We start from the raw sequence: 26,393 nt of genomic DNA, 5'->3' as shown, positions 1-26,393 counted from the left end.
CAGGTAAATTCAACTTACTGCTTCACATCTAACTCCTCTGCTCCAATTCTGACTTCACATCCTCAGGTTCTACAAGAGGCTGTCTTGGAATCTTTCAGAGAAATGGATCACAGCCTTTGATGTATTAAGTACCTATTTTTTCTCATGTTTACATTGCCTGGTTCAGTTGCCTCAGCATAGTTTACAAACAGACGAGAGATATAAGTGTTGTAAAATTAACCCTGGCAGACTACCCTTGCAGACTACATTGTTACATTTTTAATCAATATCAAAAAAAGTTGTGGTACTCTGTCTCCCAATGCATACAATCCAGATAAAGAATGAAAGTTTTAAAATGTAAGGTACAAGAACTTGTTTGCCAGATCAGTTTACAGATTCTTCCTGTCCTCATCTGGTCTAAAATCTGGATTGCTACAAATTTCTTTAGTTTCTAATTTTTGTGCAAATCATTCCTCTGATTTTGGATGAATATTGCTTTAGGTTAATTCTATTCCGACTAATGAAAGAGGAAATTCAAGGGACAGAAACAATGTTTGATATGCTCAAACCAAAGGTTCAGCATGAGATGCAGAACTCAGTGTAGATCACTCCACTGGAAGTTACTGAAGCTATTGCATTATGCATAGCCAGGTCTTTTGTCTTTTTTGTCTTTACCAAATTCTAATTCCTGATATATATACACACACAAATAATCTCAGCTGTAATTTACCATTCAGAATGGGTTGTATGCACAGAGCACAACAGAACTGCACAAGAAATGCTTGTGAAGTGAAGTTGAATGGTTCATGGGTCTGGGATAACCCTTTCCATGTGTAGCAGCCTGAATTAGCCTGTATTCACAGGACAGCTGCAAGGGTATGAAAGCAGCAAAAGTCTGGGTGTGAACTACCTGCACCCAGTAACCAACCTGAGAAGCTGACAGCATGCCACATCAGTGACCAGAACTGCTGCTGCCATCACAACTCCAAGGTCAGAAACCAGGGAACCTTTACGACCCCATCTGTATCTCCAGTAGAGAGGGCAGCTCTGAACCCCAGCCTGTTAGGAAGACAGTGAGAGGTGGGGAGCACAGCACAAGAGATGACAAGATAGATCCTCCACCCAAACTACCTCAGAGAACCAAACTTCACAGGTACCTTGGTATGCTCTCAGCATATATGTGGGCCACAAGGTGTAGAACACTCAAGCCTTCTGGTCAGACACAGGGCAAGAAGTTAACAGGCAGCTGACACTAGCAGAGGCTGACACAAACTCAAAGCAGGACGATGAGGGTACAAGTCTGAAAGAAACTGCTCAGGTTGTTACAGTAAATGACTTTATTTTTTAAAAAATGAAATAACCGTGAACATATTAACAGGCCTGCGGGTGGCACTACAGTACAGCTGGATATAAGGTAGATACATTTCTCCGTGTACCCGGACAATGAAATCCGTTGCATCAATGCTGACATTAGTAAATTCTGAATACAGTTCTATCAAGCAGGAACATTTTACTTAAAATAGTTCTGGACAAAGTTGACACTGAAAGTTAACTTCTCCTTCACTTTGGAAAGGATAGATGTTTTCAGTTAGCACTGGTATTGGGTGAACTATTGCCTGCAGTCACCAGTGCAGGGAGAGATGTACAACATCTCCACATGAGAACAGAGTTTATACTCCTTCTTACTTCTCATTCTGAGGAAGCAAAGTGGCATAGGGAGAGGGGGGAAGATGGGTGAGGAATATGGGCAAGGGAGGTGGGGTGTCGATTTCTATCCGCTTTCCTTTGGCTGGTTTTGTGCTATTTTGGACTGCTTTCTAAAAATCAGTTCTTGATTTTATTGTAAGGAAGACTAAATGTAACGCGCCTTTCCTTAAAAATCCAGGAACAGTGTGGTACTTTAAAAATACTAAAAATATCTACTTTCATGAAATATTAACTGTTTCACTACAAACCTAGTTTTTCACTAAATACACAATTCTCTTATTTCTGGAGTCTCATGGGGAAAAAAAAAAAGTGGGTTCTCCCTTTATTTCTGCACCTCTACAGTGTACAGAGAAACGGCTACAAGAAGGGGAGTGCAGAGAATAATTTTATTCTTTTCCTTGGCCTGTATCTCACATGGGAAGATTGCTTAAATTTCTGCAGTTGGGCTACTGTTGGTCACACTCCTTCAGCAGTTATCAACTAAGTCTGCAGTAGGACAACCCACCTCCAGCACATTTCTTCTAACTTTGTGGAGTCTAACTAGGCATGAGGAAAAAAAACCATCCACACTCTTTATACCATTTCTAACCATAATATGCACCAAGTGGTTTCCATGTTCTTCCAATTTGCAAAAGGCCACAGGAAAGGGACATGGCACCTTTCACTAGAATCTGGAATTCTGCATGTAATAGTGCAACCTTCCATTAGACCTTGAGTGTTGAGGCAGCGTAGAAAACGGTGCCTGAAGAGTGTGTGTAATTCTGACCACACCAGCTCTCGGTGAGAAGCCCCTGCACCTGCAGAGGCAGTCATGTGCAGTCCCTGTATGTACTGTGAGCAAAAGGCTTAGTTCACAGGGCATTTGGAATTAGAAATTCCTATGATCTAGCTAGCTTGGATTCATGAGCTTTCAGTGTGCCAACAGCATCTTTCACTGCATGGTAGATAATGTTCTTCACCTGTAACAGGAAAGAAAAAAAAAATCCATATCTACAGAGTAACAAGGAGAGACTCATATATCCACAATCAACTTGGACAGCTGAATCCGTAGGAGTTAGGAAGAATATGCAAAGTATATACTATCACTGCTTCAGGATATTAACAGCACAAATTTAGCTGTCACAGAAAGCAAGTATTTTACACAACTGCACTGATATTAACAAATCATTTTCTGATTATTCAGCAACATACATTTACTCACATGATTTCCAAGTCTCTCTTTTATGAGAGCAAGGAGGAAGTACACTATGAAGTCACACATAAGAGTTTATTTTGAAAAGTCCTTGTGATCCAAATCACTCAGATTCACATGACTCAAACCCCAAAGGAGCAAGAAAACAATATGTTTTAACCCTATAAATTAAAATGATGCAACAAATCATTCCGTTGTCTTTGCATGAAGGCTAGAAATGTTTGTAATTTGTGCATCTTTCAGAAAGACAAGGTGAAAAATCTCTAGTACTCCCAGCAATCTAATTCTACTAATTCTTCAGAAGCATACACAGGCAAAACGCAAAAATGTCTGCCCTGGTCTTCTCTCTGTACAGCTTACCGTCTTATACACAATGTACTGCTTCAGTGCATAATATGTTCTGTGCATAATTATTTAAGCAGTCACACTTCTTCGAACCAAAACACATATAGTTTTCCCATTTGGGAATCAGAATCAGTAATGTTTGAAGAGACCTTCCTTTATGATCATCGAATTCAACCATAAACCTCACACTGCCAAGTCCACCACTAAACCATATCCATAATTTAAATAATCAAACCTTTGCTTTCAGAGCAGTTTTTCTTTAGGCAATAGAGAGACAAATACCAGGTCAAATAAACATCTCTCTTCAAAATAAGCACACTTCTCGGTCATTCAGGATCTGCCATTTAAAGACTTGTTCATGCTGACACATGTGTTAGTCCAACAGGGGGAAATGTTCTCTGGAAATCCAAAAGCTTTACTCGTTTTTGTTTATGTAACGCTGTAGACATTGATGCATTTATTAGTTTTTTAATACTTATTAAATGAGAACCTCCAAAGTTACAGAAAGTTGCTACTTTTTCTTATATCACTAGCCACATGTTTCTAGTACTGAACAAAACTGGCAGAACACAGGAGATATTTAGTGACACTGTCATAAAATTGTTACCTGCAGTTTATCCTCATGGTTTGTATGAGTATTAGACAGGTGCCTGAACTCCTGGGTCAGACGGAAGCAGTGCTTCACATGTTCTGGAGATACAAAATCTTCTGCCACTTTAATGCAGCTGTACAAATTATGGACCTAAAAAAATATCCAGATCACATGATCGATACATCACGATTGAATGAACCATAAAAACCCCTCCTTCCCTCCCCCTGCCCCCCCCCCCCCCCCAAGCCAAACCAAATCCCAAACCCTACTACCACTTAGATTCTTCCACATTTACTTGTCAGAAACAAGAACTGAAGCCTATCTGATCTCACACAGAACTGTGTTGAATAGTAAAACCAGAACAAAATACATGACATCTCTCACATGGTCCCTATTCTCCCACATACACCAATATTCCCTAAAACAAGTTCTCTGCTGTTCTCCACATTTTTTGGAATTCTGTTCCCTTGGCTGAAGTTTCACTACACAGAAATGTTTTACCACCATTCACCCTACTTTGTTTTCTTGTGGTTTTTTTTTTTATTCCATCACAATACTGTACACATTACTCAGGTATCTAAAGAATTTTTACTAATATAATTACTGAAATCCAATTAAAATAGTTCCTGTAAGAACTGCATACATAGAAAAAGGAACCTAAGTCAGCTGTATTGTCTAACAGTTCTTTTTAAGTCACAGGTCTGCTATGCCTCAAATTAAATTCTATTTGTCAAATGTCCTAAAGCTGGCATACTGACCTGATGGGGAGCACCTGCAGGAATGAATACAGCGTCTCCAAGGAACTGCACTATTGCCCAGCCCTGTACACCATACTCATCATAGAGTCGCTTGCGTAAGGTCTGGTCCAAGTACCAACTTTGGTCATGAATGGGGTCATGATCTGGGGGGTTTTCTTGGCCTTGTTCTTCTCCGACCTAGGGCCAAGATATGGGGTGGGGGTGGGAGGGAAACCATGACAGAGCACCTTGACATTGCTGGCTCACAAAAAGCTCTGTACCAAAAAACATAACAAACAAACTATTTCAAGATAGGACACTACTTTCCTTAAGTTCATTTGCGTCTTAACTAGCAACATGTGCATTAGTATGAAGATTCTAGACCAGGCTGAGAACTTGGGAATGTAGTAACTATTAATGTCCTCAAAGACAGCATTAGAATATCTATGCATTTGACATTGATAGCAATTTGTATTATTCAGCTGTTGTAAGCAAGCTAGTCAAGGGATCCTGTCAGCTCAAGCCTCCTCTGTAATTGACATACCTTCCGGAGAAGCTCCCGTATCTTTTCAGCATCCTTGGCAGCATAGATATGCCACAATGCCCCGGGTTTCTCTCTTCCTTCATGGATTCGCTGCTTTGTTACATCATCAGCATCTCCCTCATCAATTGTTTTCAGAACCTCTGAAAGAGGAATCCACATTAAAGAGATATGATTACAAAGCTTCTGATTTCTGACATACAGAAGAGGAAAGAATATTTTGAGCCACTAAATCCAGTCACAATGCCACTGCAACTGCTGCATCATACAGTGCCCTTTCTAAGCATATCAAGCTTTTTCTTAACAAAATTCAGGAAATGTATCAATTCATAGCTAATCAAAAAGCTTAGTCATGAATTCAAACTGAACTAACTGCAGCTATTCAAATAAAAGAGTCTTCCTCCTTTCTTCAGGGAGATACCTAATTTCTAGCAAAATTCTGCTGTGTCCAGAGTTGGAAACCAATGAAGCATTACTGCACCTTTAAATATGTGCTGCAGTCATAGCAAAATGCCTTGTATATTTGTATTCTACATCATAGATATGACAAACTTAAACGATAAAAGGTACAGTCTGCTTTCTCTCACACACAACTAATTTTTAACAGACAGAAAACAGCTTTCCTCAAACATTACCATCATCATGGGTCCCTTCCCCAATGGGAATCCCAACGTACACCATGACATTAACAGCATCAGACACATCCAAGTGCAGGTTTGTGGTACCAACTCGTCTGTCTTCTGCAGTAATTAAGCCTATAACAGAGTGTAAAATAAAATCAAATTCTATTTAAGCTCTTACAGAAATATAACCTGGCTTTAAGATCTTTCTAGAATGCTAACTTTAGACAGCAGTAAGAGCAGAAACCAATGTCAAAGGGCACCTAAAATAGTTATATTCATGTCATGTGTGGCTTAAGTAAAAAGTTTACTGATAACTAGTACTTTAATTTTGCAGGAAACAGAAGTAGCAAATGTAGCTCACCCAAGCCATGAGAAAAGCATTTGCAAAACAAAGCCTGAACTTGTACTTTACCATTTTGTCTCTCTGAGGGTCATTTATACAGTCTGCAGTAGTGACTCATAGCTTTCATAACACAAAGTTAGTAGGCATTCTTTGGCACCACTTTGCTTTGCTTGGAAGTACAAGAGAAACCCCAATTGCTTTAAGTGGCATTAGCATCATACTGCATGCAGCAAGTCACTAGAGTGCTGTAAGTATAAACCTCCAGCAGGTTATTTTCTCATACTCAGCTATAAAATCCATAGGATCAGTTGAATTTACAGCACTTACTGTCCAATTCATCATTAACAATTCAGATGGAAACTATGGAAAAACAGCTGCAGACTCTCAAATGCTTGTACCTTTATACATTGAATGATTTTACACCTCTCAAGTGGTTATAAACAACCAAGAAAGATTTCAAATGTTTACTGCTTAATTCTTTCACTTTCTCATCTGACCCTTTAATAGCTCTCTCTTTTTACTTTACCATCTCCTCTAGCATGTAACATGGGGAAAAAAATTAAAATAGAAAAAAAATCTTCGTATCAACACATAAGAATGTGATTATGACCAGAAGACTTCTGGTTATGTTTTAAGATCTCCATTGTATTTACCCCTTTCCTATTTAAAATACAAGCTTCTGGGGACAGGAACTCAACTTACTATACAGTACCCACCACAACCAACCAGAAACAGTAGCTAATTTAGCCAGTCTGTTTAAACATGAACTTTAAGAAAGCACAACTGAAATGCAAACATGGATAAACATAATATATGGGTAGAAAAAACAGGCCAGACAAATTCACACAAGTAATGACCCTTATAACCTCCCAGTCAAAAATATGCTTTGCCAGATGCAGCAGGATATAATTAAAGAAGTGTCATTCCTTAATTATTTGCTAGTGGTGTAAGTCACACAGAGTATGCTGGGAAATACAAATACAACATCAGTGATAGGTCTTATGTTAAATAGTTTATGTATTTATATATAAAAATTGATCAGTATTTAAGGGTCCTTTACACACAAAGCCTGTTGAAGGGAACAAGAGTTCTTCACTGTTTATTTCTGTAAACAGTCCTTTTGTTTAGGTAACTGAATACCACTTTAAGAACCAAGCTTCAGCCACAATTTTTGTATCTTATTGCCTGAAAACGCTAAGCACATGAAAGACACTACCTCACTATTGAGAGCTTTTTTCCATCCCATACTCAGAAAACAAAGCTATAATTACAACCAAAATACATTTAATACGCTAGAAAAGTTACTCTTATTCAACACAGACAGAATTGCTGGTTTTATGTCTAGGTCCACCCTTTATTTTCTCTGTAAAGCAGCTAAGAGCAAAATGATACAAAAAACTGTTTTTGAAGACAGACCTAGCTAAGTGTTTCTTTTAACTTGAAAGTAAACAAAGTGTAATACTTTTTCTCTTTGGACCAAGACCTATACATCTAAGAAGGATGAAGCAGTGAAGAGTTACATTCTGTGCAAAAAAAAAAAAAAAAAAACAAAAAAAAACCCAACAAAATGCAACTACTCCTTCCACTGCCAGCAACTAGCAAAACACAGCCAAGTTAGCCATGACTGATACCTTGCGCCTTGCAACACTCCTGTATATTCTTCAATTACATTATAAGCCACTTGGTGTACAGCCTTCTCACTCAACTTAAACGTCAAGTAATACATAAACCAAAACATCAAACACTGTTACATAGTGAATAAGCAAAATCTGCCTAAATTCACAACCTCCTATTTTTTTAACTTTTATTTGTGATGTCATACTGCTAAACACCCCCAAAATAACTCCACAAACGCTTCCTCAGAACTGCAAAAGCTTTAAAGAGCTGAGGCGAGCTGTTAGTGTAGATATATCAATAATTGGAATGCAAAACCTTACAAAACCCTGCAACCCTGCCTCATCAATATTTTAAGAGTACTGTGGGAGTTACATTAGGGTAAGTTTGCTACCACATAACTGCCTTGCAAGATGGCTACAACTCTTTATCATTTGATATTTTTCAGTATATACAAAGAGCAACTACTTTAAATTTTATCTTACCCCAAAGTTGCAAAAGTATGTTCTTCCAAATCAATCTCCTGGAACTTTAACAATAATTTCTTTTAAAAGTCTCCAAAACCTGCTTTTGACTGTGACCTCAAAGACCATACATTCAGAACTGAAGTAATTCAAGTTGATATTAATTGTTAATATATCCTCTACACTCTGCTACATTAACAATCAGTTGAAAGTTTAATGCTTCACAGCCACATGCAGGGTATGTGTTCAGACAAAAGTTTCCTCCATTTGTATGCCATTTACCTACTATATAATTATAGTCTTAAGACAAGACTATCCAACTCAGGTAGCTGAACACGGGGAGAGTTTTTCTTGCATGCTGTGGTCTGAGTTGTTAGACATGGATTAAAAAAATTACAGCCCTGGTCAGAAACATGAACACACAGACTGAAGTGCCCAGAAGCCAGCTAATTTTCATCTTATGTGTATCAATTTATGTCAAAATATATTAGTTTCTCCTTAAACCCTGTAGTTTACAAACTTACCATATGCACATCTATTGGAAACCACAAGGCAAAAAAGGGCACATCTGACAGAGAGGACTAGCACAGCAATCTATCATAGGACCAATTAAAAAAAAAATAATGACAGCATGCTCTAGAATAAGCACCAAGTTCTGATTAATGCCACAGCCTTGTACATGCGCTAAGAGACACAAAAAATGAACATCTACAGAACTATTCTCACATACCATAAGCATTGTACATTTTGGGACCCAAGTCAGGACGGACAAAGTAGCTTGGTAGCCTAGAAGCCAAATTAAGTCTGCCATCCCTCTTGGTATATTCAGGAAGGGGAAGGTTTTCCATCAAGTCCTCAAACCTAGAAAGCAAAAAGAGAACATAGGCATGTTTTCCTCCTACATTGCCTACAGCAGCTCTGCAGGTATTGATACTAATGTTTTCTTACCTTGTAGGCATCATATCTCTGAAGTCCTCCCCTGGAGGCCAGTCCTTTAACTTTAGTACCATTGGTTGACCATCCTCTGACCGTAGCCGTTCTGCAAGAAACAAATTAAGATTTCTTCATGTAGTATCTTTTTACCAAGCCCATTGCCTTGTTTAAGCCCTAAGTCTACTGTACCAACACCTCTCACATTGCAGCAAAATCAATCTTGATTTTTCTTTGGGCTTCCAAACATTATGATAGTACGATTGAACAACAGTTTAACAATGTTATATATATTAGTAGCTACAGTAAAAATTTAACAGATCTTGCACAGCTTCTAAGTTTTAGAATAGGTTTTATTCAGCTTTGAAAACAAGCCTTTCCAACACATTGTACCTTACTACTTTTACCAAACTCTAAAGGAGTTTTATCTTTCATTTCAAGAGGAGTGGCACTTCCGTAAAATTAGTTACTGTTTCATGCTCTGAAATCAACCGTAATCTCAGTATAAAGCAAGAAACTACAGTACGCTACACTCAAAAAAGCTACACTGTGGGCAGCTAATGAGAAAGACAGCCTTTAGTTTTTTCAATTCTTTTTTGCTGGAGGCACTCAAATTAGCACTCAAACATTTATTCTTCACTTCAAGAGTAGAACGTGAGTCCTGACTGGTCACAGAGAAAGCTAGTAGCACAGAAAGATGAGATTACATATGCAACAGTGGATGTACGATACGACAGCACTGAGCACATCAACTGCTGGTTTGCCTCAGATGTTAATAATGGCTAAGAGAGTGTATGTGGAATTGGTACGTGGAACAGCCTAGAAAGCTCAGCATAACATTCTGAGAGAAACAAAGTTCACTCTTTACCACATTCTTCACAACTCTACATGAAGCCATCAGTTGGAAAATGGGGTGTACTGACTGCAGTCTGACACCTTCAATCCCCCCTTCCTCAGAAAGTAATATCTTTCATCAATTACTACTTTACCAAGGATTGTCAGCCAAACAAAAAGCAACTGATCTTACCTAGACCTAGCAGAGCTGCTCACAGCACAAAAAGAGAAAGCATATCTAAGAAACTAGGACTTGGAGACCTGTGACCCACATCTGTGTTATACATCAACAGGCTACAAAAGACAGCCTTAGTCTGCAATATATTATTTTATTGAACTTAAAAGGAATTAAGAACTGCAGATATGCAAACCAAACTGATTGATTTAAACAAAACAAATTTTGATGAGCTATGGAATTTAGATAGAATTTAGACTTGAATTTAAAGCTGTTTCAGAACTTCCTGTAGTCAAGATTTTGAACTCATTAAGGATCTTTGTTCCAAACATGGAGAAGAAACTTGAAGGAAGGTTATTCAGAAAGGACAGAGTAAAAAGCTACATGGAAGAAAACAAACGGATCTGACAAATCACACAAAATCAAAGTCCAGAAAACATCTCATTAGCAAAGAAAAGCAGGTCTAAGGCTCAAAACAAAAACACCTGCTAGAAGTCCACTTAGAACCCAAAGATATTGAAAGTAAACAGCACAAGATTAAAACTAAAATATTATATAGAATAATTAAGGGATTATCTCCATACCACCTCCAAATTCAGTGGCTGTTCTACACCTGTTCAATAACTTAATGTGAGTGTGTGGGAACCAGTCACATATTTGAGAAATCTCAAACTCATGTAAATGCAGAGAAGTCAGCGTCATTATAGAACAGAAAAAGTTTTCATATAAATTAAGTTTGTGAAATTTCCGGACTAGTAGCAGATAATGCTCCTCAAAACTGAGGACTGCACATGGCTGAAAAACACTAAATAAAAAGTATTTAAAAGAAACCAGCGAAAGTGATCAGGTTTCCAACCTAGATCACTAACACTTCTCATATGAAGTATGGAAATAATATTGTCTAAATGAAACACAGCAACTAATTTTGTTGCAAGGAGCATCACCTGTCTGGAGACAAACAACAAATAACATTTCTCAAATACATACAAATTTACTATTTTCATGAATGACCTTAGCACAACAGTAAAGAGTTTGTGAATTTTCACAATTACCATTAACACACAGAAAGACCAGCCCGATAGCTCCTTCTAGGCCATTTATTTCTCAGCAATAATGGAAACAGTATGAAATTTAACAGTACAAAAAGTAAGACTCTGGACTTGGAATCACATGAAAACACGTCAAAGTTGAGAGCTCCTTTATTGAAAAATTACTAGGGAAGGGAATATTCTTGTTCTACAAACCTATCACTTCGTTTGCTATGAACAAACATTCTCTCAAGTCACCTGCTATGTGCTATGTGCACAAGCAATAAATACAGAACACTTTATTCACAACACTAAAATCAGCAACATTGCAATGAACCATTACAACTCTAACATCTGTAAATACAAACCCACTCTGATGCAGGTATATACAATCTAAAATAGAGAACTCCTTTTCAGAACCTCTTTAATCTGAACAGTTATATCCCCAGGAATTTTAACTGGTTAGCTTCCACATCCATACTTGACAGAAGGTTTTCTTGAAGAACTGCTCAAGCATTAAGTAATGTGTTATCACATGAGATACACATACAGCATTGCTATTTATAGTACATATACACTTGTGTTTGTACTCATACATGATCTACTGCAAAATAATATTCAATGTCAAGTTTACTTAGTTGATGAATTCCACCAAGTCTGAGTTTTATCACCAAAAGCTTCAGTCTGTTTTAGGTCTGCAGGTTCCCTTTAGTTTTACAATAAAAGTTGAGGCTGGAAGGAGTAAGGGTAGTCAAATTATTATCTAAGTAATGGTACCTGGTGACTAATTTCACAAAGTAAAAAAAAAAAAAAAAACCCAACAAAAAAACCCCACCAAAATAAAAAGTAGTTTCCCATTAAGTTGATCATCTTTTGACACATGAAAGTACCAAACACCAACACACTATAGTAGAGATGTAGTTTTCTTGGGCAGCCCTGCCCTAATCTTCACCAATAAAGTATCATCTAGAGCGTGCTACACCTAAGGAGCAATTGCTTCTTTGGATGACACTAATAGATATTTGGATTTTGTTGTTATTTTTTATTTTCTAAGAAAATAGGTGGAAAAGGAGCTGGTAGTAAGACAGACTACTCAGTTAAACTAGTCAGTCATAGGTATTACTTACTAGGTATTATCTCAAAGCCATCCCAGAAGTCACGCACTTTCACGTCTGAAATTATGGCACAGTTCCTGCAGTTCACCAAATCTACATCTTGATCTCCAAATTCCAGGCTGAAAGCTTCTGGTTTCCAAAGCTCTGACTTCAACTTCTTATGGACACCAGATACCAGCACGGGCTGAGAATACAAAGATGAATGCTTACTCCACCATAACCAAATTTCTTACACATGCAGCCAAACTTTAAGAGCTGAGACTCCTGGCTACCATCATACAGAAGACGCCAGAAATCTATTTCCATCTATATTTGGATTTTGTGCAACAAACAAATAACCAGAGTCAAAGCAAACTGCAGCTCTAGGCCATGTGCAGTTGCCTTAGAAGGGGTACTGTATTAGACTTACAAGCTTTAAGGCAAGCGTATTGGGTCTACACAGCAAGGTGCTGGCAGCAGAAGTGGGCTTTGTGAGATGAGGCTGGGAGCTCCTCATGGCTGGACATAGATGGTTTCACCTGGCTCCAACAGCCCCATTGCTGGCCAAAGCTCAGCCCATAACTGACACTGATAGCACTGCTGTGATAATAGGAAAGCGTAAAAAATGCTCTGCAGCTACTGGGGGAAGGAACTGAAACAACCCTGCAGACACCCAGGTCACTGAAGGAGGAGAGGAAGGGGCAGCCTGTGGAGGAGACCATTGGGAAAGCAGGCTGCCCCACTGCAGCCTGTGGAGAATCATGGTGGAGCAGATAGCCACTGCAGTCCATGGAGGACCCCACACTGCAGCAGAAGGAGATGCCCCCAAGCAAGCTGCTGCCCACGGACAGCCCACACTGGAGCAGGCTTCTGGTAGGAGCTGCAGCCCTTAAGAGAGAAGCCCATGCAGGAGCAAGTTTTCTGGCAGAAACTGGGCCCCATTAGGGACCCACACTGGAACAGTCTGCTCCTGAAAGACTGCAGCCCATAGAGAGGATTGATGCTTGAGCAGTTCATGAAGGATGATGGAAGGACTCCACACTGTAGCAGGGTAAAAGTATGAGGAGGAAGGAGCAGCAGAGGGGAAGTGATCACAAGCCCATTACTGTTCATCCTCCCAGTGCCGCTCTGAGGGGGAGAGTGGGTAGAAGAGTCAGGGACGAAAGAAGATGTGGCTGGGGTAGGGCACTTTTAGCTTTGTCTTTGCTCCCCACCATCCTACTGTATTTTAAATTGGCAATAAATTAAATTATTTTCTCACAAGTTGAATCTGTTTTGCCTGTGACAGCAATCACTAAGTGATCCCCCTGTCCTCATCTCAACACACAAATGTTTCCACCTCATTTTCTCCCCCTGTCCTGTTGAGAAGGGAAAAGAGAGAGAGCAGCTGGGCAGGGATCTAGCAGCCAGCACAATCCACCTGTGTAAGTACACTGGGTGTCGAGTCCTGCTACCTCTCCTTTTTATGCACAAATGCAACTACCACTAGAAACAGCATTTGTAGAAAAGCCTTCTCATGTGAAATTTTCTTACTCTGATAGGACTTTTTCAAACAATTTCACTCTTTCTTTATGTATAATCATGGATCATCATTAATTCCCTAGGACAAAGCCAAGTAGCAAAAAAGTGGCTGTTTACTCAGCAAACAGCATTTTAAGATGTTTAGGCTAACCAAGTATATCTATATTACACACCACGATTTGAGTGGCCTCTCCCCCCTAATGCTCAAGGCATTTGCTAAACTAACAATACTATGAAAAGGTATACCAGACAATCTTCCCAACACTTGCCAAGACCTTGGTCAGTTCCTGTCACCCTGCAATCTCTAGAGAGTTACAAGACTTGAGAGAAAAGGAAGAGTATGAACTTGCACATGGACTATGCCATGTAAAGAATTCTAAGGTTAGGAACTGCTACTTATGTTCAAATGTTAATGCAAGCTGTGCCCTATGCATTAACAATGACCTGAAGGTGTATCTTGGCTTCATTTATATGAATAGCTCAGTACAACCGTGAGCACAGATGCCCCTAGACATTCTAGTAGTATCAGCAAATTAGGCAAAGATTACCTACAGAGCTATAGATGAATAACTTGAAAGTTGTGCTGTTTAAAAACACTGCAGTAACTATCCACTGCTTCATCTGGATTGCCCAATGGCCTTTAACAGGACTACTACCCATTTTAGTCTCTAAGCGAGGACAAACTACTCATTCAAAAATGAATGGAGGAAAACCCGCAACTTTGGGGATAACAGAAATAGCCTTGGTTTTCAAATGCAACACAACATAGCCCTTAAATTCTAAAAGGCAGCAATGAAAGCTCACCTCCAGAAGAGTGAGATTTAAGAGGACAAGAAGGGGTTGTTACTGTAGTCCTGTCAATTTCAGGTGAAAAAAGGCAGAAAGCTTCCACAGAACCACAGAAACATTTAAGTTGGAAGAGAACACCCACACACTAGTGTTTTCTTTGTGTTTATGTTGAACTTCCCAGGTTTTAGTTTGTGCCAGTTGCCTCTTGTAGTCTGGCAAGGGATATGTACAGGCTGTTCAGGAATGATAGTTCAGGTATGACAGGCCAGGAAGGCAAGGAGGGAGCACTGCCATTTATGTGAGGGAGCAGCTGGAATGCAAGACATGTCATGCAAGTGTCAGTCGGCACTGCTCCCTCTTTCTCATTTCCTCTCATCAGGTATTTATACGCATTGATATGATTTCGTCCCCACACTCTCCTGAGACTTCTCTTCTCCAGGTTGAACATTCTCCCAGCCTCTCTTCATATGAAAGATGCTCCAGTCCCTTAATCATCTTTGTGGCCCTTCGCTGGACTTTCTCCATTAAGTCCTTGTCTTTCTTAGACAGAACTGGACACATTACTCCAGGTGTGGCATCCCACAGTGTCAAGTAGGCAGGGGAGGAAGGATCACTTCCCCTGACATAGTGACAATGTTCTTCCTAATACTGCTGCCCTTCTTGTTCTTAGCTCATGGCCACCTCCTACATCTGCTCCTACAGCTTCATGCGTTCCATCTGCTCTCTCACATAAACAGCAGTGCTTCCTCCTCATTGTCCCAGCCTGTCATACCTGAACCATCCTTCTTGAAAAACCTCTATGTATCTCTTGCCAGACTACAGTTGCACAAGCCACCCCACTTCTCAATCATATTGGCGAGACCGTGGCTGTGCAAATGTACACTAATTCCTCCTGTTCCTTGTACTGCATGCATTAGTGTGCAGGCACTTCAGAAAGACACCTAGTCATGCTGATTTCCAAGAAACATGAAAAGACCTTTCCTCATAATGCTGTGATGTACACAGTTCCTTACTTATTGTGCATATGCTTGAGGTGGAGATCTTTCATCCCTGTTTTCTTGAGTATGAGATATCTCACATTCACGCTGCTTGCTTGTCAACCCAATCAACTAATTACTGTCTCAATCACTGGTCATACTCTCTCTGTTATTGTTCCTGACTTACAGCTCTCCTAATCATGCTGGACAGCCTGTTGGCTAAAATACCCATCTCCTCCATGCAGGCCTCAACCCCCAAAGAGGTTCCAAAAATCCCTGTTGTTGAAACTATGTGCACAAACAATGGTTGGCATGCAGGACTGGCCAACCCCTTCTACATACTCACTGCCAGGATTAAGAAAACCACCTGGGATCCATGACCATTTCTTCCAGAGCCATACAGTCACTCTGGATACTATTCAGGTACTGGTCTGGTACTATCGTTCATGCCAATATGGAACAGCAGCAGAGGATAAACATCTGAGGGACAGACAAGCTTTGGCAGTCCTTCCACTATGTCCCATGGTAAGGCCCTGAGAAGCAGCAAACCTCCTCAAGATCACAAAGCAAGACACACTGATCCCAAGTTTAAATATATTCCTTGATCCCAGCAGGAACTGTAACATTCAGGCAATGGAAAGGTTTTAATCATATTCTACAAAAACCTAGGATCATGGATGAGGAATAAAATAACAGTACCTTTCACAGGAGGGACAGAAACTGCTGCCAGGTAGACATTAAGGCTAACAGATAAATTATTCTCCAGTCCAAGAAAATAATGACAAATTTTGATCCCCCCCTGTATTTACTCAACCCATTGAACATAAGGGAAAAAAAAAAAAAAACAGCAAAACCCAAACTACTTAACCTAGTAGGACCTTTCCAGCTATTAAGCAGAGAATTTCTCATGGAAGAAAGTGTTCTCTCTAAGTGAGAACACAGCTAAGGTTGCAAGACTTGGTTGGCAGACATTTCTTGCCATATCTGCTCTCAGACTACAGGGAGAAAATAGTCTGCTGCTATACAAGGGGTCCTCTGAATGATAATGTCATCCAAAAGCATCAATAGCATATCTTGGGGTGAAGCCTAAAATAGAGGGCCAAAACAGTACATGAGCATGACAGTTGTAGCCAGAGACTCCAAGTGTGCAACAGCTTGGAAGGCAATGCACACTGCAAGCTACACATCTGACAGTAGATTCGTAATCTCATCTCTGGACTCCACAAGTAGCCTCTCAGGATTCTTTAATGGACAAGAACCCCAAAGCCACGTGCAGCAACTTGCACACAGTGATTAACCAGCCTCATTTGCAGAGAAACAGATAAGCATGTCATTTTTAAGTATGACCAAGAGATTTACGATCCTCCTCAGAGACATGACTATTTGCCGACAGAGAAGGTAGAGAAAATTATCAGAGTATGCTGAAAAGAAACTAAGGAGCTCTTTGCTAAGTCAGGCAGATGACTTACACGACAGCATCGCAAAAGAATGACTTGAAATCCTTTATAAACCAAAAATATGCAACTGGGTTTTTTAAAAAGAAGGGGTGGAAGGGGAAGCCAGGAGAGAGGGGAAAAAAAATAAAAAAAAAAAAAAAAAAAAAGAAGAGAAGAGACCTTTATGCACTGCAAAAATCTTAGGTCACCACTGCATCAGGGGAAAATAGCAATGCCAGCACTGAGCTAAGTTTTTCAACTTAGTGTTGAGAATCAAGGGTGTGCTGCACAGTAGCCTCTTCCACCTATTAGGAGCTGGCTAGGGCAGTCAGATAAAGAAACCATTAATTCTGTGGTTGATGGTGCCACAGTTCTTTCTGCAGTTCTTATGGCTACATGCTACTTATGCTTGTGCCCAGGGGACCCAAAGAACGCACAGTTCCACAGGACATGCTAAACTTAATTGAGAAGTAATTTGCTTCTGGCAGGAATGGACTGAGTGCCAAAACAGAACCATGCAGCCTGATCAGTTCTTCCACCACAGCTCAGCAGTCCACAACCACAAATAACTACATGTGATCACCAAGAACATTAGCATAACAACAGAAGAGCCAACAAAGAACTTGCTCCAGCAAACAGGATGTTAACTGTTTAGCACCAACGATCTCAATTTAGTGAAGGTAATGGCATCAGAGGTAGCCACAGAAGCAAGTGCCAAGAACAGAGTTTGACTGAATGGACATCATATTCTATTAGAGATATGGCTGAGATTCAGCTTGTCTGACCAGACCTTTCAGGAGAAACCTAAACTGTAGCACTACATACTGAAATCTGAAAAAGTGACGATGCTGGCAGAAGGTCTAAGGTCCAGTCTCTTGACCGAAAGCCTAACCAGCTGATGACTCCTCAGACAATCCAGAGGAGTGCTCAATACATGAAATGCTGAGTTCAAAATAATACTTGGGTTCACACAGACTGTAGGCTCAGGATGAGACACGGCATCAAGCACACTCAAAATTTCGGCAGAAATTACTATGTATAGCACTTTTATTCTTGTACATGCTGCAGCTAGAAGCTGTACCTTCCCCTCAGGCTATAAAGCATCAAGTATGGGGTAGATACTAGGATCATACAGGAAAGCATAGTGGATTTGCTACTGGGCTGTAATAGAGCAGGTTCAGCACAAACCATATCAGAAACAAAAAGGCTGTCACAGTAAACACCCTCATACTGGCAAGCTGAGAAAAACTCACTGGGCAAGAGCACACGGGCTCGAGTCAGTAAAGCATGGAGTGGACAGGGCTGCTGACTCCTATTTACAGTGCTGCAGTCAAAATCTTCATCATATTCACTCAAGAGCAAGTAGCCAAAGTTTGAATGGAGTTGTCAATAACTAAGGTACAGGTTAAAATTTATAACAGGGTATTTATAAGCAGTAAGAGTTGGATGCCATCACCCACCTGGCCTTGTTTCCAGCACTCCCTGAAGATCTTCCAGTTGTTTTTGTTGCTAGGATCATGAAGGCAAAGGAGTCTACCATCACACAGCCAAGAGTGGGAAGTGTGTGGATCCAGCACATTTAAGCCCATTACCATTTCCTTCACCTCTCTCTGTGTGTCAGCTAAATTACTAGCTCGTTTTGCAGCATCAGATGTCTTCTTATTTTCCACCACAGAAGCAATGATATGGTCTAAGAAGTTAGGCAGGCTGGCTTTACCTTTGGCCCCCTAGAAGGTGTAAATTGAGAGGTAAGTTTAGTCTTAAAACAGTATTGCATGCTGACACATATCTGCTGTCATTCAGATTTTAGTCATGGACATCTTGCTATCAAAAAAACATCTAACAGTAATCAAATCAGCTCGGATATAGGAATGTAAGAACTGAAACAGCTATGGCCCTACTTTGTAACAGTAAAACTTAAAACAACCTGCTACAGGGTGCCTAGAAAAAATATTAAGGGAACAATCATGGAATTGAAAACTTAAGTTCTAAGAAAGTGAATTCAACTCTGGCACAGGTAAGTTGCTGCATATGCAAACATTAAATAACCACTGACAGAGAGGAGAAAGTGCTTCCTCTATGTGCAATGTTAACAGAAACATTTGTAGACAGCCTCTCTTATTCTGGCATACATGCTACTCAAAGGACATTTAAAACTCCTCAAGGGACGTTTAAAATTCAGAAGAGGTTAATGACACAATCTTAAATCGTGTTCTTAACTTAAAAAAAAGTAGAAGACTCATGCCTTATAGCAAGATACTTAAGACACTAAATATACTTCATATATTGAACAGAAGATAAACACTAACATGATCATTATTCACAAGACATCTATGGGAGGGGTAAGGGTGTGATAGATTTCTGGCAGCAAAGAGCTTCTTACTTTAGCCAAAAAAAACCAAACACCCCTCAAAAAACAAACCAACCAACAAAAAAAAAATGAACAAAATAACACCAAAAAAACCACACCCAAAAACCCAAACCAAACAAACCCCCATACCCCAAACCAAACCCACACATAAAAAAACCCACAAAAACAACAGGGGCTGGAAGCTGAGTGAACGGAAATAGTGAAGAACTAATACTGGAACAATTTTGCCATCTTCTTTAAAAATAAAGATCAATAGGCAGAAAATTAACCATATGCAGAACTATGAATTTAAACATAACACTATTCATAACTGAAGATATTCATTCCAGGCCAGAAGGAAGACACACAGATCATTTGGTGTAACTGTCTGCTGACATCAGGTTAAGTTACCTGGGTGAACCCAAACCTAACATCTCAAAGAAGGAGATTACGTCACTTCTCTGGGTAGTCTATTCCAATATTTGAATGTAAAGTGAGAATTTTTTCTTATATCCAGATAGAATTTCCCCTGAAACAACCTGTGTCTACAGCCTCCTGCCTTGTTACCACACATCCTTGTGAAAGGAGTACCTCCATGATCTCTACAACTACGTTTTAGATAGAAGATCAATCAGAACCCCAAAGCATTCTTTTCTCTAAGATGAAGAAAATCAGTTTCTTCAACTTTTCTTCCTGTGTAGCTCTGCAATGTTGTAAACATTCTTCATGGCCCTCCACTGGACCCCTTCCATTTTTTTCAGTGTCATTCTTCAACTGGGGAAAGCAAAACTGGAAACAGTGTCCCAGGTGTGGCCTAACAAGTGTCGAGTGGAATAATCACATTCCTTGATGTGCTCCAGCTGTATGCTCTGTAATGCAGCCCAGGACCATTTGCCTTCACAGGCATTGCCCACAGACAGAATGTTGGCTCATGTTCAGCTTGCTGTCCTCTAGGCTCATCTCAGAAGGGCTACATTCCTGCCAGTTAGACCCCAGCCTGTACTGCTGCTTGGGGTTTTAGCTGTTTCCAAGTAAGACTAGATCATAAAATCATCTGCTTACAATGGTCTTAAAAATGTACCTCTATACTGATTCTATGGAGGCCATAGATAATATCCAGTTTAATAATTACAGTCAATGCTAACTACTCTTCACAGCAGAATGTCAGTGCTCCAGAAACATCAAGATGATACTTTTCATAAGCAGCCATCTACTATTCCTCTCAATTTGACCAACACAACTGTTGCTTCTCAGGTATGTTATGTTCATTCTACATAAAGCATCTACGCATTCAAGCAGGGGGCTGCACCAGAGTTACCCTCAAGTTCTTTCAAATCTAAATTAGTCTGTGAAGACCAGAAGTCAAGAAAGTGAAAAGAGATGTTACACAACAGATCTGGTTCAGTGTGGTAAGAGAATACATGGAGTTGGTGGGACAAGGATACAAGTTGAGACAGGCCCTTCAAGCCTTGAAGGAGTAACTTGCTATTAAACAAGTGATCACAATTTCTTTGCCTGAACTCAGTGATGAGAAGGGGTGGAAGTGGTATTGGATTCACTTTCCTTTAGCAGTGACGTATTTTCCTGTACAGTTCCCTCTACCAAAATCGAACAACAGGAACACATTTCAGTATTTAAAGGGTGGCTACAAAGAAGACAGGCAATCCTTCTTTAGTATTCACATGGGAAAGATGAGGCATGATGAGCGAAGAAGTTACTCCTGGGGAGATTCTGACTGGACACAAGAACATTTTTCACAATGAGAACTATCAGCCACCAGAACAATCTCCCCAGGAATTGGTGGACTCTCCAACACTGGGCACTGTTAAGATTCAGCTGGACAGAAGGCTAGGACATCTAGTCTAAGTCCTGCTTTGCCAAGGAAGGTTGGACCAGATAATCCTCGAGGTCCCTTCCAACCTGGGATTCCAGGATTCTCTGAACTGTTATTAAGGTTCCATCCTTCCAGTCTGACACAGAGGAAAAAAAACAACCAAAAACTCTGCTATGAGACAAGCCATTTCATCATTTTCCTCTTTCTGCCTGTTGAAGCGTTTGGGGAAAGTATTCTCCAGGAAGAGCTACGCCTTGATAAATTCCACAGAATCTATTCTTCTCAAACAAAATTCTTTTACCCATTTCGAATCATAGAATCGTTAGGGTTGGAAAGGACCTTAAGATCATCCAGTTCCAACCCCCCTGCCGTGGGCAGGGACACCTTACGCTAAATTGTATCACCCAAGGCCTCGTCCAACCTGGTCTTGAACACTGCCAGGGATGGATTTCAATAATCATTGATTTGTTCAGGGCTTTTTTAAGGTTATTTCCTCCAGAATAGACTAAAGATAATCAAAGTACCCAGGATAAGAACCCAGAAATAGCAACTACACTTTAAATTTGATTTCTATCTTAAATGCCTTTCAAGTACACACAAGTGTTTTTACCAAACTGGTTTGCTCACAGATTTTTGTCTTTTTCTGTGGCATGCTCTTGCAACATTTTTAAAGATGTGGAATTTAAAGCGAGCTTTTATAGGGATGCTGATTATCAGTTAAACAATTTAAAGACTACGTATAACTCACTTTTTTGGTCTCTTGCAAGGAATAGCTTCTCCACAGCAGTAGTAACCAAACCACTAACAATTCGCATGAAAATTTGCTGTGTCTTTGTAGGGTGGTCAGTTTGGTGAGACATTGCATTGTTTTAACATTTAAAAATAAGATACTATAAAAACATTTAGATCATCACGAAATCTTCCACAGAACAGATATCAAAGGAATACAAAATTACTTGCCGTAGAAGCTGCAGAAAAGACTGGAGGAAAGGGGACTCCTGTGTCTAATGGGACCTGAGGAAGCTTTCCTGGCCCTGTGTGCAGCAGATCTCTGAGGCTGGAGCCTTCGGCTTTATTGCTAGATGTCACAGGGCCCAACAAGAGGCTATTAAACAGCTTTGGAGTTAGTGGGGAAGCCTTTGTAGTGGAGTTGAAGGAATCCAATCCAAAGGGTGAATGGGATTCTTTGTTAAGCACTGACCTCAGTGATCCTGATTCTGCAAGGTAAATTGCAACATCAGCAAAAAAAAGTCAAAGTTCAAATGACTAAAAAGTTCTCTGGAGTTATTTGCTCTTGCATTAAATAGGGTATTGATAGAAACTTGCGGAAAAGGTAAATCATCATTGTAACAGTGAATGAGGCATCTCAAAATGATTCACAGTCATCATACACTTCAGATAAATTTTACCCTTCATGTGCTGTTCATGTTTTGAATAGAACAGTGGATGTGAGTGCCTCTGATACACAACAAACCACAACTCGGTAATAGACTCAATCAAATAAACATTTCCTTGACTTTCTGAACTAATGTTTCAATATGAAATATGAAATATTTTAACTGTGGTCAAAATTATTAGTGATTAAGCCCTAAAAAACTAGAGAGAGAGTCATGAACATTTAACACTGACATATAAAGTAGTTCCTGCTAGACACATGGAAAGGAATAAATCCTGTGTTAGTTGTGCTACTGCTTGACAACTGGGAGGTGTATTTTGTGAACACTTATTTCATACTGAGAATCACACTGAAACTACCGAGTATGAAAAAAAATCTAAGCTTTCATTCTGACCCTCCAATTGGACTCTTAAGTCTTTGGAAATGCACTCTTCACACAGCACACAAAAAAACTGTACTTCAATGAAGCAACAAAGTTGCATCTGAAATTGATTACATCACATACCAGCTGCATATTACTTAGAAAATAAATACAAAAACTGGCACTGAAATAAACCAGGAGTGACAAGACAGTATGTTTATCTTCAGCTGTATCATCTTCTTTCCAGCTTTGAGTACTCCTAAACCTGTAAAAGAAACTGGTTCTAAGAGGCAAAGGGAGAAAAATATCATCTTGTTCTTTTCTATTTAGGGCTAAGCACTCTCACAAACAATAGCAACCGAACAGTATCTTCTAATTCCAACACCAGAGGGTATGTCTTCTGCTCACCTTTTGTTTCTTCTTTTGCTTTTTGCGTTGCTAGATCAGCAAGCCAGTGTAAGGCTGACGATGGAGCTGTTTCTGGACAAAGGGGTCTGTTAGTCTTTATTTCACCAGTGTTACTGTTTGGTAATGTCTCTGCTTTTGCAGATTCTTCTATCCTATTATCAGTTGCTTCAGATTTTGGAATGGTGTCAGTTTCTAGTTGCCCCACTCCTGTTGTCCCTGCTCCAGTGGAAAAGGTGTTCTCATTTCCAGAGACTGATGCACTAGGATTTACAGTCGGAAGCTAAAACAAAGATATAAACAACTGCTAAATGTTGAATAAAGGGAGTAGTTCAACTTGGGAGACATTTTAGTTATCTAATGCAGTGGATTTTGTTTGTTGATTTTATTTGATCATTTGCTTTAAGCACACAGTAGAATTCGGTTATGCTTACACTGCATCAGAGTACAGGAGCTTCTTTTCCAAGTACATTAGACCTTGTTGCATGAATTCTTACCATGCCATCTTTCAGTTATCTTTTAACATAAGACCGGGCTTTCTGATTTTTTTTTTATAGGATAACTTCTGGTGTGAACAGTAACAGAACTGCTGTAGATTCAGCACAAAATTCAAAATTCAGGAACCATAACAAAATAAATGCATACACTGCAAGCTACTTAGTGGTTTGGTTTAAGATACAGCATTAACATGAATGGCTTCTTACCAAACTTCTACATAAGAGCATTAGCTCAAATATCCACTTGATAAATAATGTTGCAGCACACATCTCCAAAAAATACCCCAGAAGATTTTTGCTAAGCTAAACCACTCAGAACACGTATGGAGAAATTAAAGTTTGTGTTTCACAATGGATTATTCTAAAGGATCTAACATTTTAATACATCTTAAAAATGTAAATGTCAAACAAGGCATTTCAGGCTCATATTACATACCTGTGATATTCCATTAGTGACAGCCGGTCTCAACACAGATTTGTTCTGCCGGTTAATACATGGACAATTGGCTTTAATACCCCATTTGCCTCGTGCTGCATGAACCATGTCTCCAATATTGTAAAGTGCTGGGAATAAAGTTAAAAGTCTTCAGTATCACATGTACAGAAATCTAAAAACAAGGTCTTAACTATAAGATATATTCAGATGAATGGTTTGGGGTTTTTTCTTTCCCCAGTATTACTGCTAAGTATCTTTAAGATCACATGCTACAACAAGACACTTGTCTCTGGATAGCCTGTATAACTGTGCTAACACCAGCTTAGCAATGTCACTGAGAGGCCGTCAAGCCTGGCAAATCCTACAGATTATCATCTGCTCCTATTATTCTATAGAGGGTCCAATGATTAGAGCAATGAGGCAACTTTGAACCAGAGACTATAGTCTCAGCTAGGCCAGGTCCCACACCTGGGTTGGGACAATCCTCAGTATCAATAGACTGGGGGGATGAATGGATTGAGACCAGCCCTGCAGACCTAGGGGTACTGGTGGGTAAGAAGTTGGATGGGAGCCGGCAGTGTGTGCTTACAGCCCAGAAAGCAGTGTTGTACCCTGGGCTGCATCAAAAGAAGCATGGCCAGAAGGTCAAGGGAAGCGATTTTTCCTCTCTAGTCTATCCCACTTCACCCCATCCCACCTGCAGTCCTGCATTTGTCCAGCTCAGGATGCCAAGTACAAGACAGACATGGACCTGTTCAAGCAGGTCTAGAGCAGATCTACAGAAATGACGAGAGGGCTGGAGCACCTCTCCTGTCAAGAAAAGCTGAGACAGCTGGCATGGTTTGACCTGGAGATCATACTGTGGTCTTTCAGTATGTAAAGGGGGATCATAAAAGACAGAGAGACACTTTTTACCAGGACCTGTAGCGACAGAAAAAGAGGCAGTGGTCTTAAACCAAGAGTAGGTTTAGAGTGGTCACAAGGAAGATTTTTTTTTTTTTTTTTACAATGAGGGTGGTGAGGCACTGGCCAGAGGAGGAAGGTGCCCACAGAAGCTGTGGCTGCCCCATCATGGCCTGGTTGGACAGGGCTGGGAGCAAGCTGCTCTAGTGGAAGATGTCACTGCCCATGGCAGGGGGCTGGAACTGAATGAAGTTTAAGGTCCCTTCCAATCAAAACCAGTCTGTGATTCGATAATTTTCAGGACCAGTTATGCAAACTGTCAAGTAAATGGTCAGCACTGACAATTTACTTCTCTCCCCGAATAAAAAATAAAAAAAATAAAAGTTCTTGCAAGTTAACCAAATTTTCTGATAAAATTAAAACCAGCTGAGCACAAGAAGTCACAGCCAGCATCAGCAGGGTGTTCACTTTAAATTCACAGCTTGATCTGACTTAATTTATCGTCCCTTCAATCCTTCCACTGTCACAAGTGGAAGACTCCTCTGAACCCATGGTAGGAAAGGTATCAGCCTGAACACCAACCATCTTAGTAGTTTTTCCACTTTCGCTTGAGACAAGATTTGGAATTTTTTTCTTTCAGGTTTCAAGCATTACCTGTACCAGGAATGATCTGTGTAGGCATAAGATTCTCTGGCTCATGAGACTGACCCTTTGCACATTTCAGCCACGCAAAGACTTCCTCGTCACCAATCTCCTCTGTCTCTAGAATAAAGACACATAAAAAAAGTAAAATTTTGTACAGAATTCACTAAAAATTTACCATCAGAGTATTTCTGCATCAATATTGGGGTTTGTTCCCTTTTTTTTTTTTTTGTTTTTTTTTAATTCTGTACAGTGCAGAGATTAGCCTGTTTATCTCAGAAATAAACTATAAAATACAGGCCATGAAACCAGGATCTACAGCAACTTCTTTGCCTCTTTGGATTATAAAACTACCACAGTCATTTTTTCTTCATCTCTAGTTGCTTATTTCAGTCAGCTAAAAACCCTGGCTTCCAGCCTCAGTTTTTAAATATCATACTTTTGCTCTCATTATACTTTCCTAAGGTACAGAGTAATTCTATCTTTTCTTGTCATCATCTCTCAAGCTTTTTCAACAACAAAAGTATCTGAAGATCTATTCCAGGAAGAGAAAACTAAGCTCTCGTCAGCCTATCTACTTACAAAGCTAGAAAGTAGAAAATCAGTAGTTTGAAAAGTAGCCTGACAGATTTATAATTCTTCAGATTT

General features: G+C 39.8%; 1 protein-coding gene across 1 annotated transcript in view; it reads right to left on the bottom strand.

Annotated features, from left to right (window-relative positions):
- Positions 1-1,296: 1,296 nt before the first annotated feature.
- Positions 1,297-26,393, bottom strand: part of KDM3B (lysine demethylase 3B) — a 56,626-nt gene continuing 31,529 nt past the window's right edge. The window contains exons 12-24 of the mRNA XM_061457183.1: positions 25,758-25,865; positions 24,201-24,328; positions 23,271-23,550; positions 22,066-22,322; positions 18,382-18,648; positions 12,232-12,403; positions 9,086-9,176; positions 8,868-8,998; positions 5,729-5,848; positions 5,097-5,236; positions 4,574-4,750; positions 3,831-3,965; positions 1,297-2,645 (exon numbers count right to left, since the gene is read on the bottom strand). Of these exons, the coding sequence (XP_061313167.1) occupies positions 2,565-2,645; positions 3,831-3,965; positions 4,574-4,750; positions 5,097-5,236; positions 5,729-5,848; positions 8,868-8,998; positions 9,086-9,176; positions 12,232-12,403; positions 18,382-18,648; positions 22,066-22,322; positions 23,271-23,550; positions 24,201-24,328; positions 25,758-25,865 (2,087 nt within the window). The 3' untranslated portion in view covers positions 1,297-2,564. The remainder of the gene's footprint in view (positions 2,646-3,830; positions 3,966-4,573; positions 4,751-5,096; positions 5,237-5,728; positions 5,849-8,867; positions 8,999-9,085; positions 9,177-12,231; positions 12,404-18,381; positions 18,649-22,065; positions 22,323-23,270; positions 23,551-24,200; positions 24,329-25,757; positions 25,866-26,393) is intronic.

Source organism: Pezoporus flaviventris, unplaced genomic scaffold, assembly GCF_033815535.1.
Source record: "Pezoporus flaviventris isolate CSIRO_AGI_PZ_B2104156 unplaced genomic scaffold, CSIRO_AGI_Pfla_v1 ptg000023l, whole genome shotgun sequence".
NCBI classification, from domain to species: domain Eukaryota; kingdom Metazoa; phylum Chordata; class Aves; order Psittaciformes; family Psittacidae; genus Pezoporus; species Pezoporus flaviventris.
This window is presented reverse-complemented; position numbering and strand designations above follow the sequence as displayed.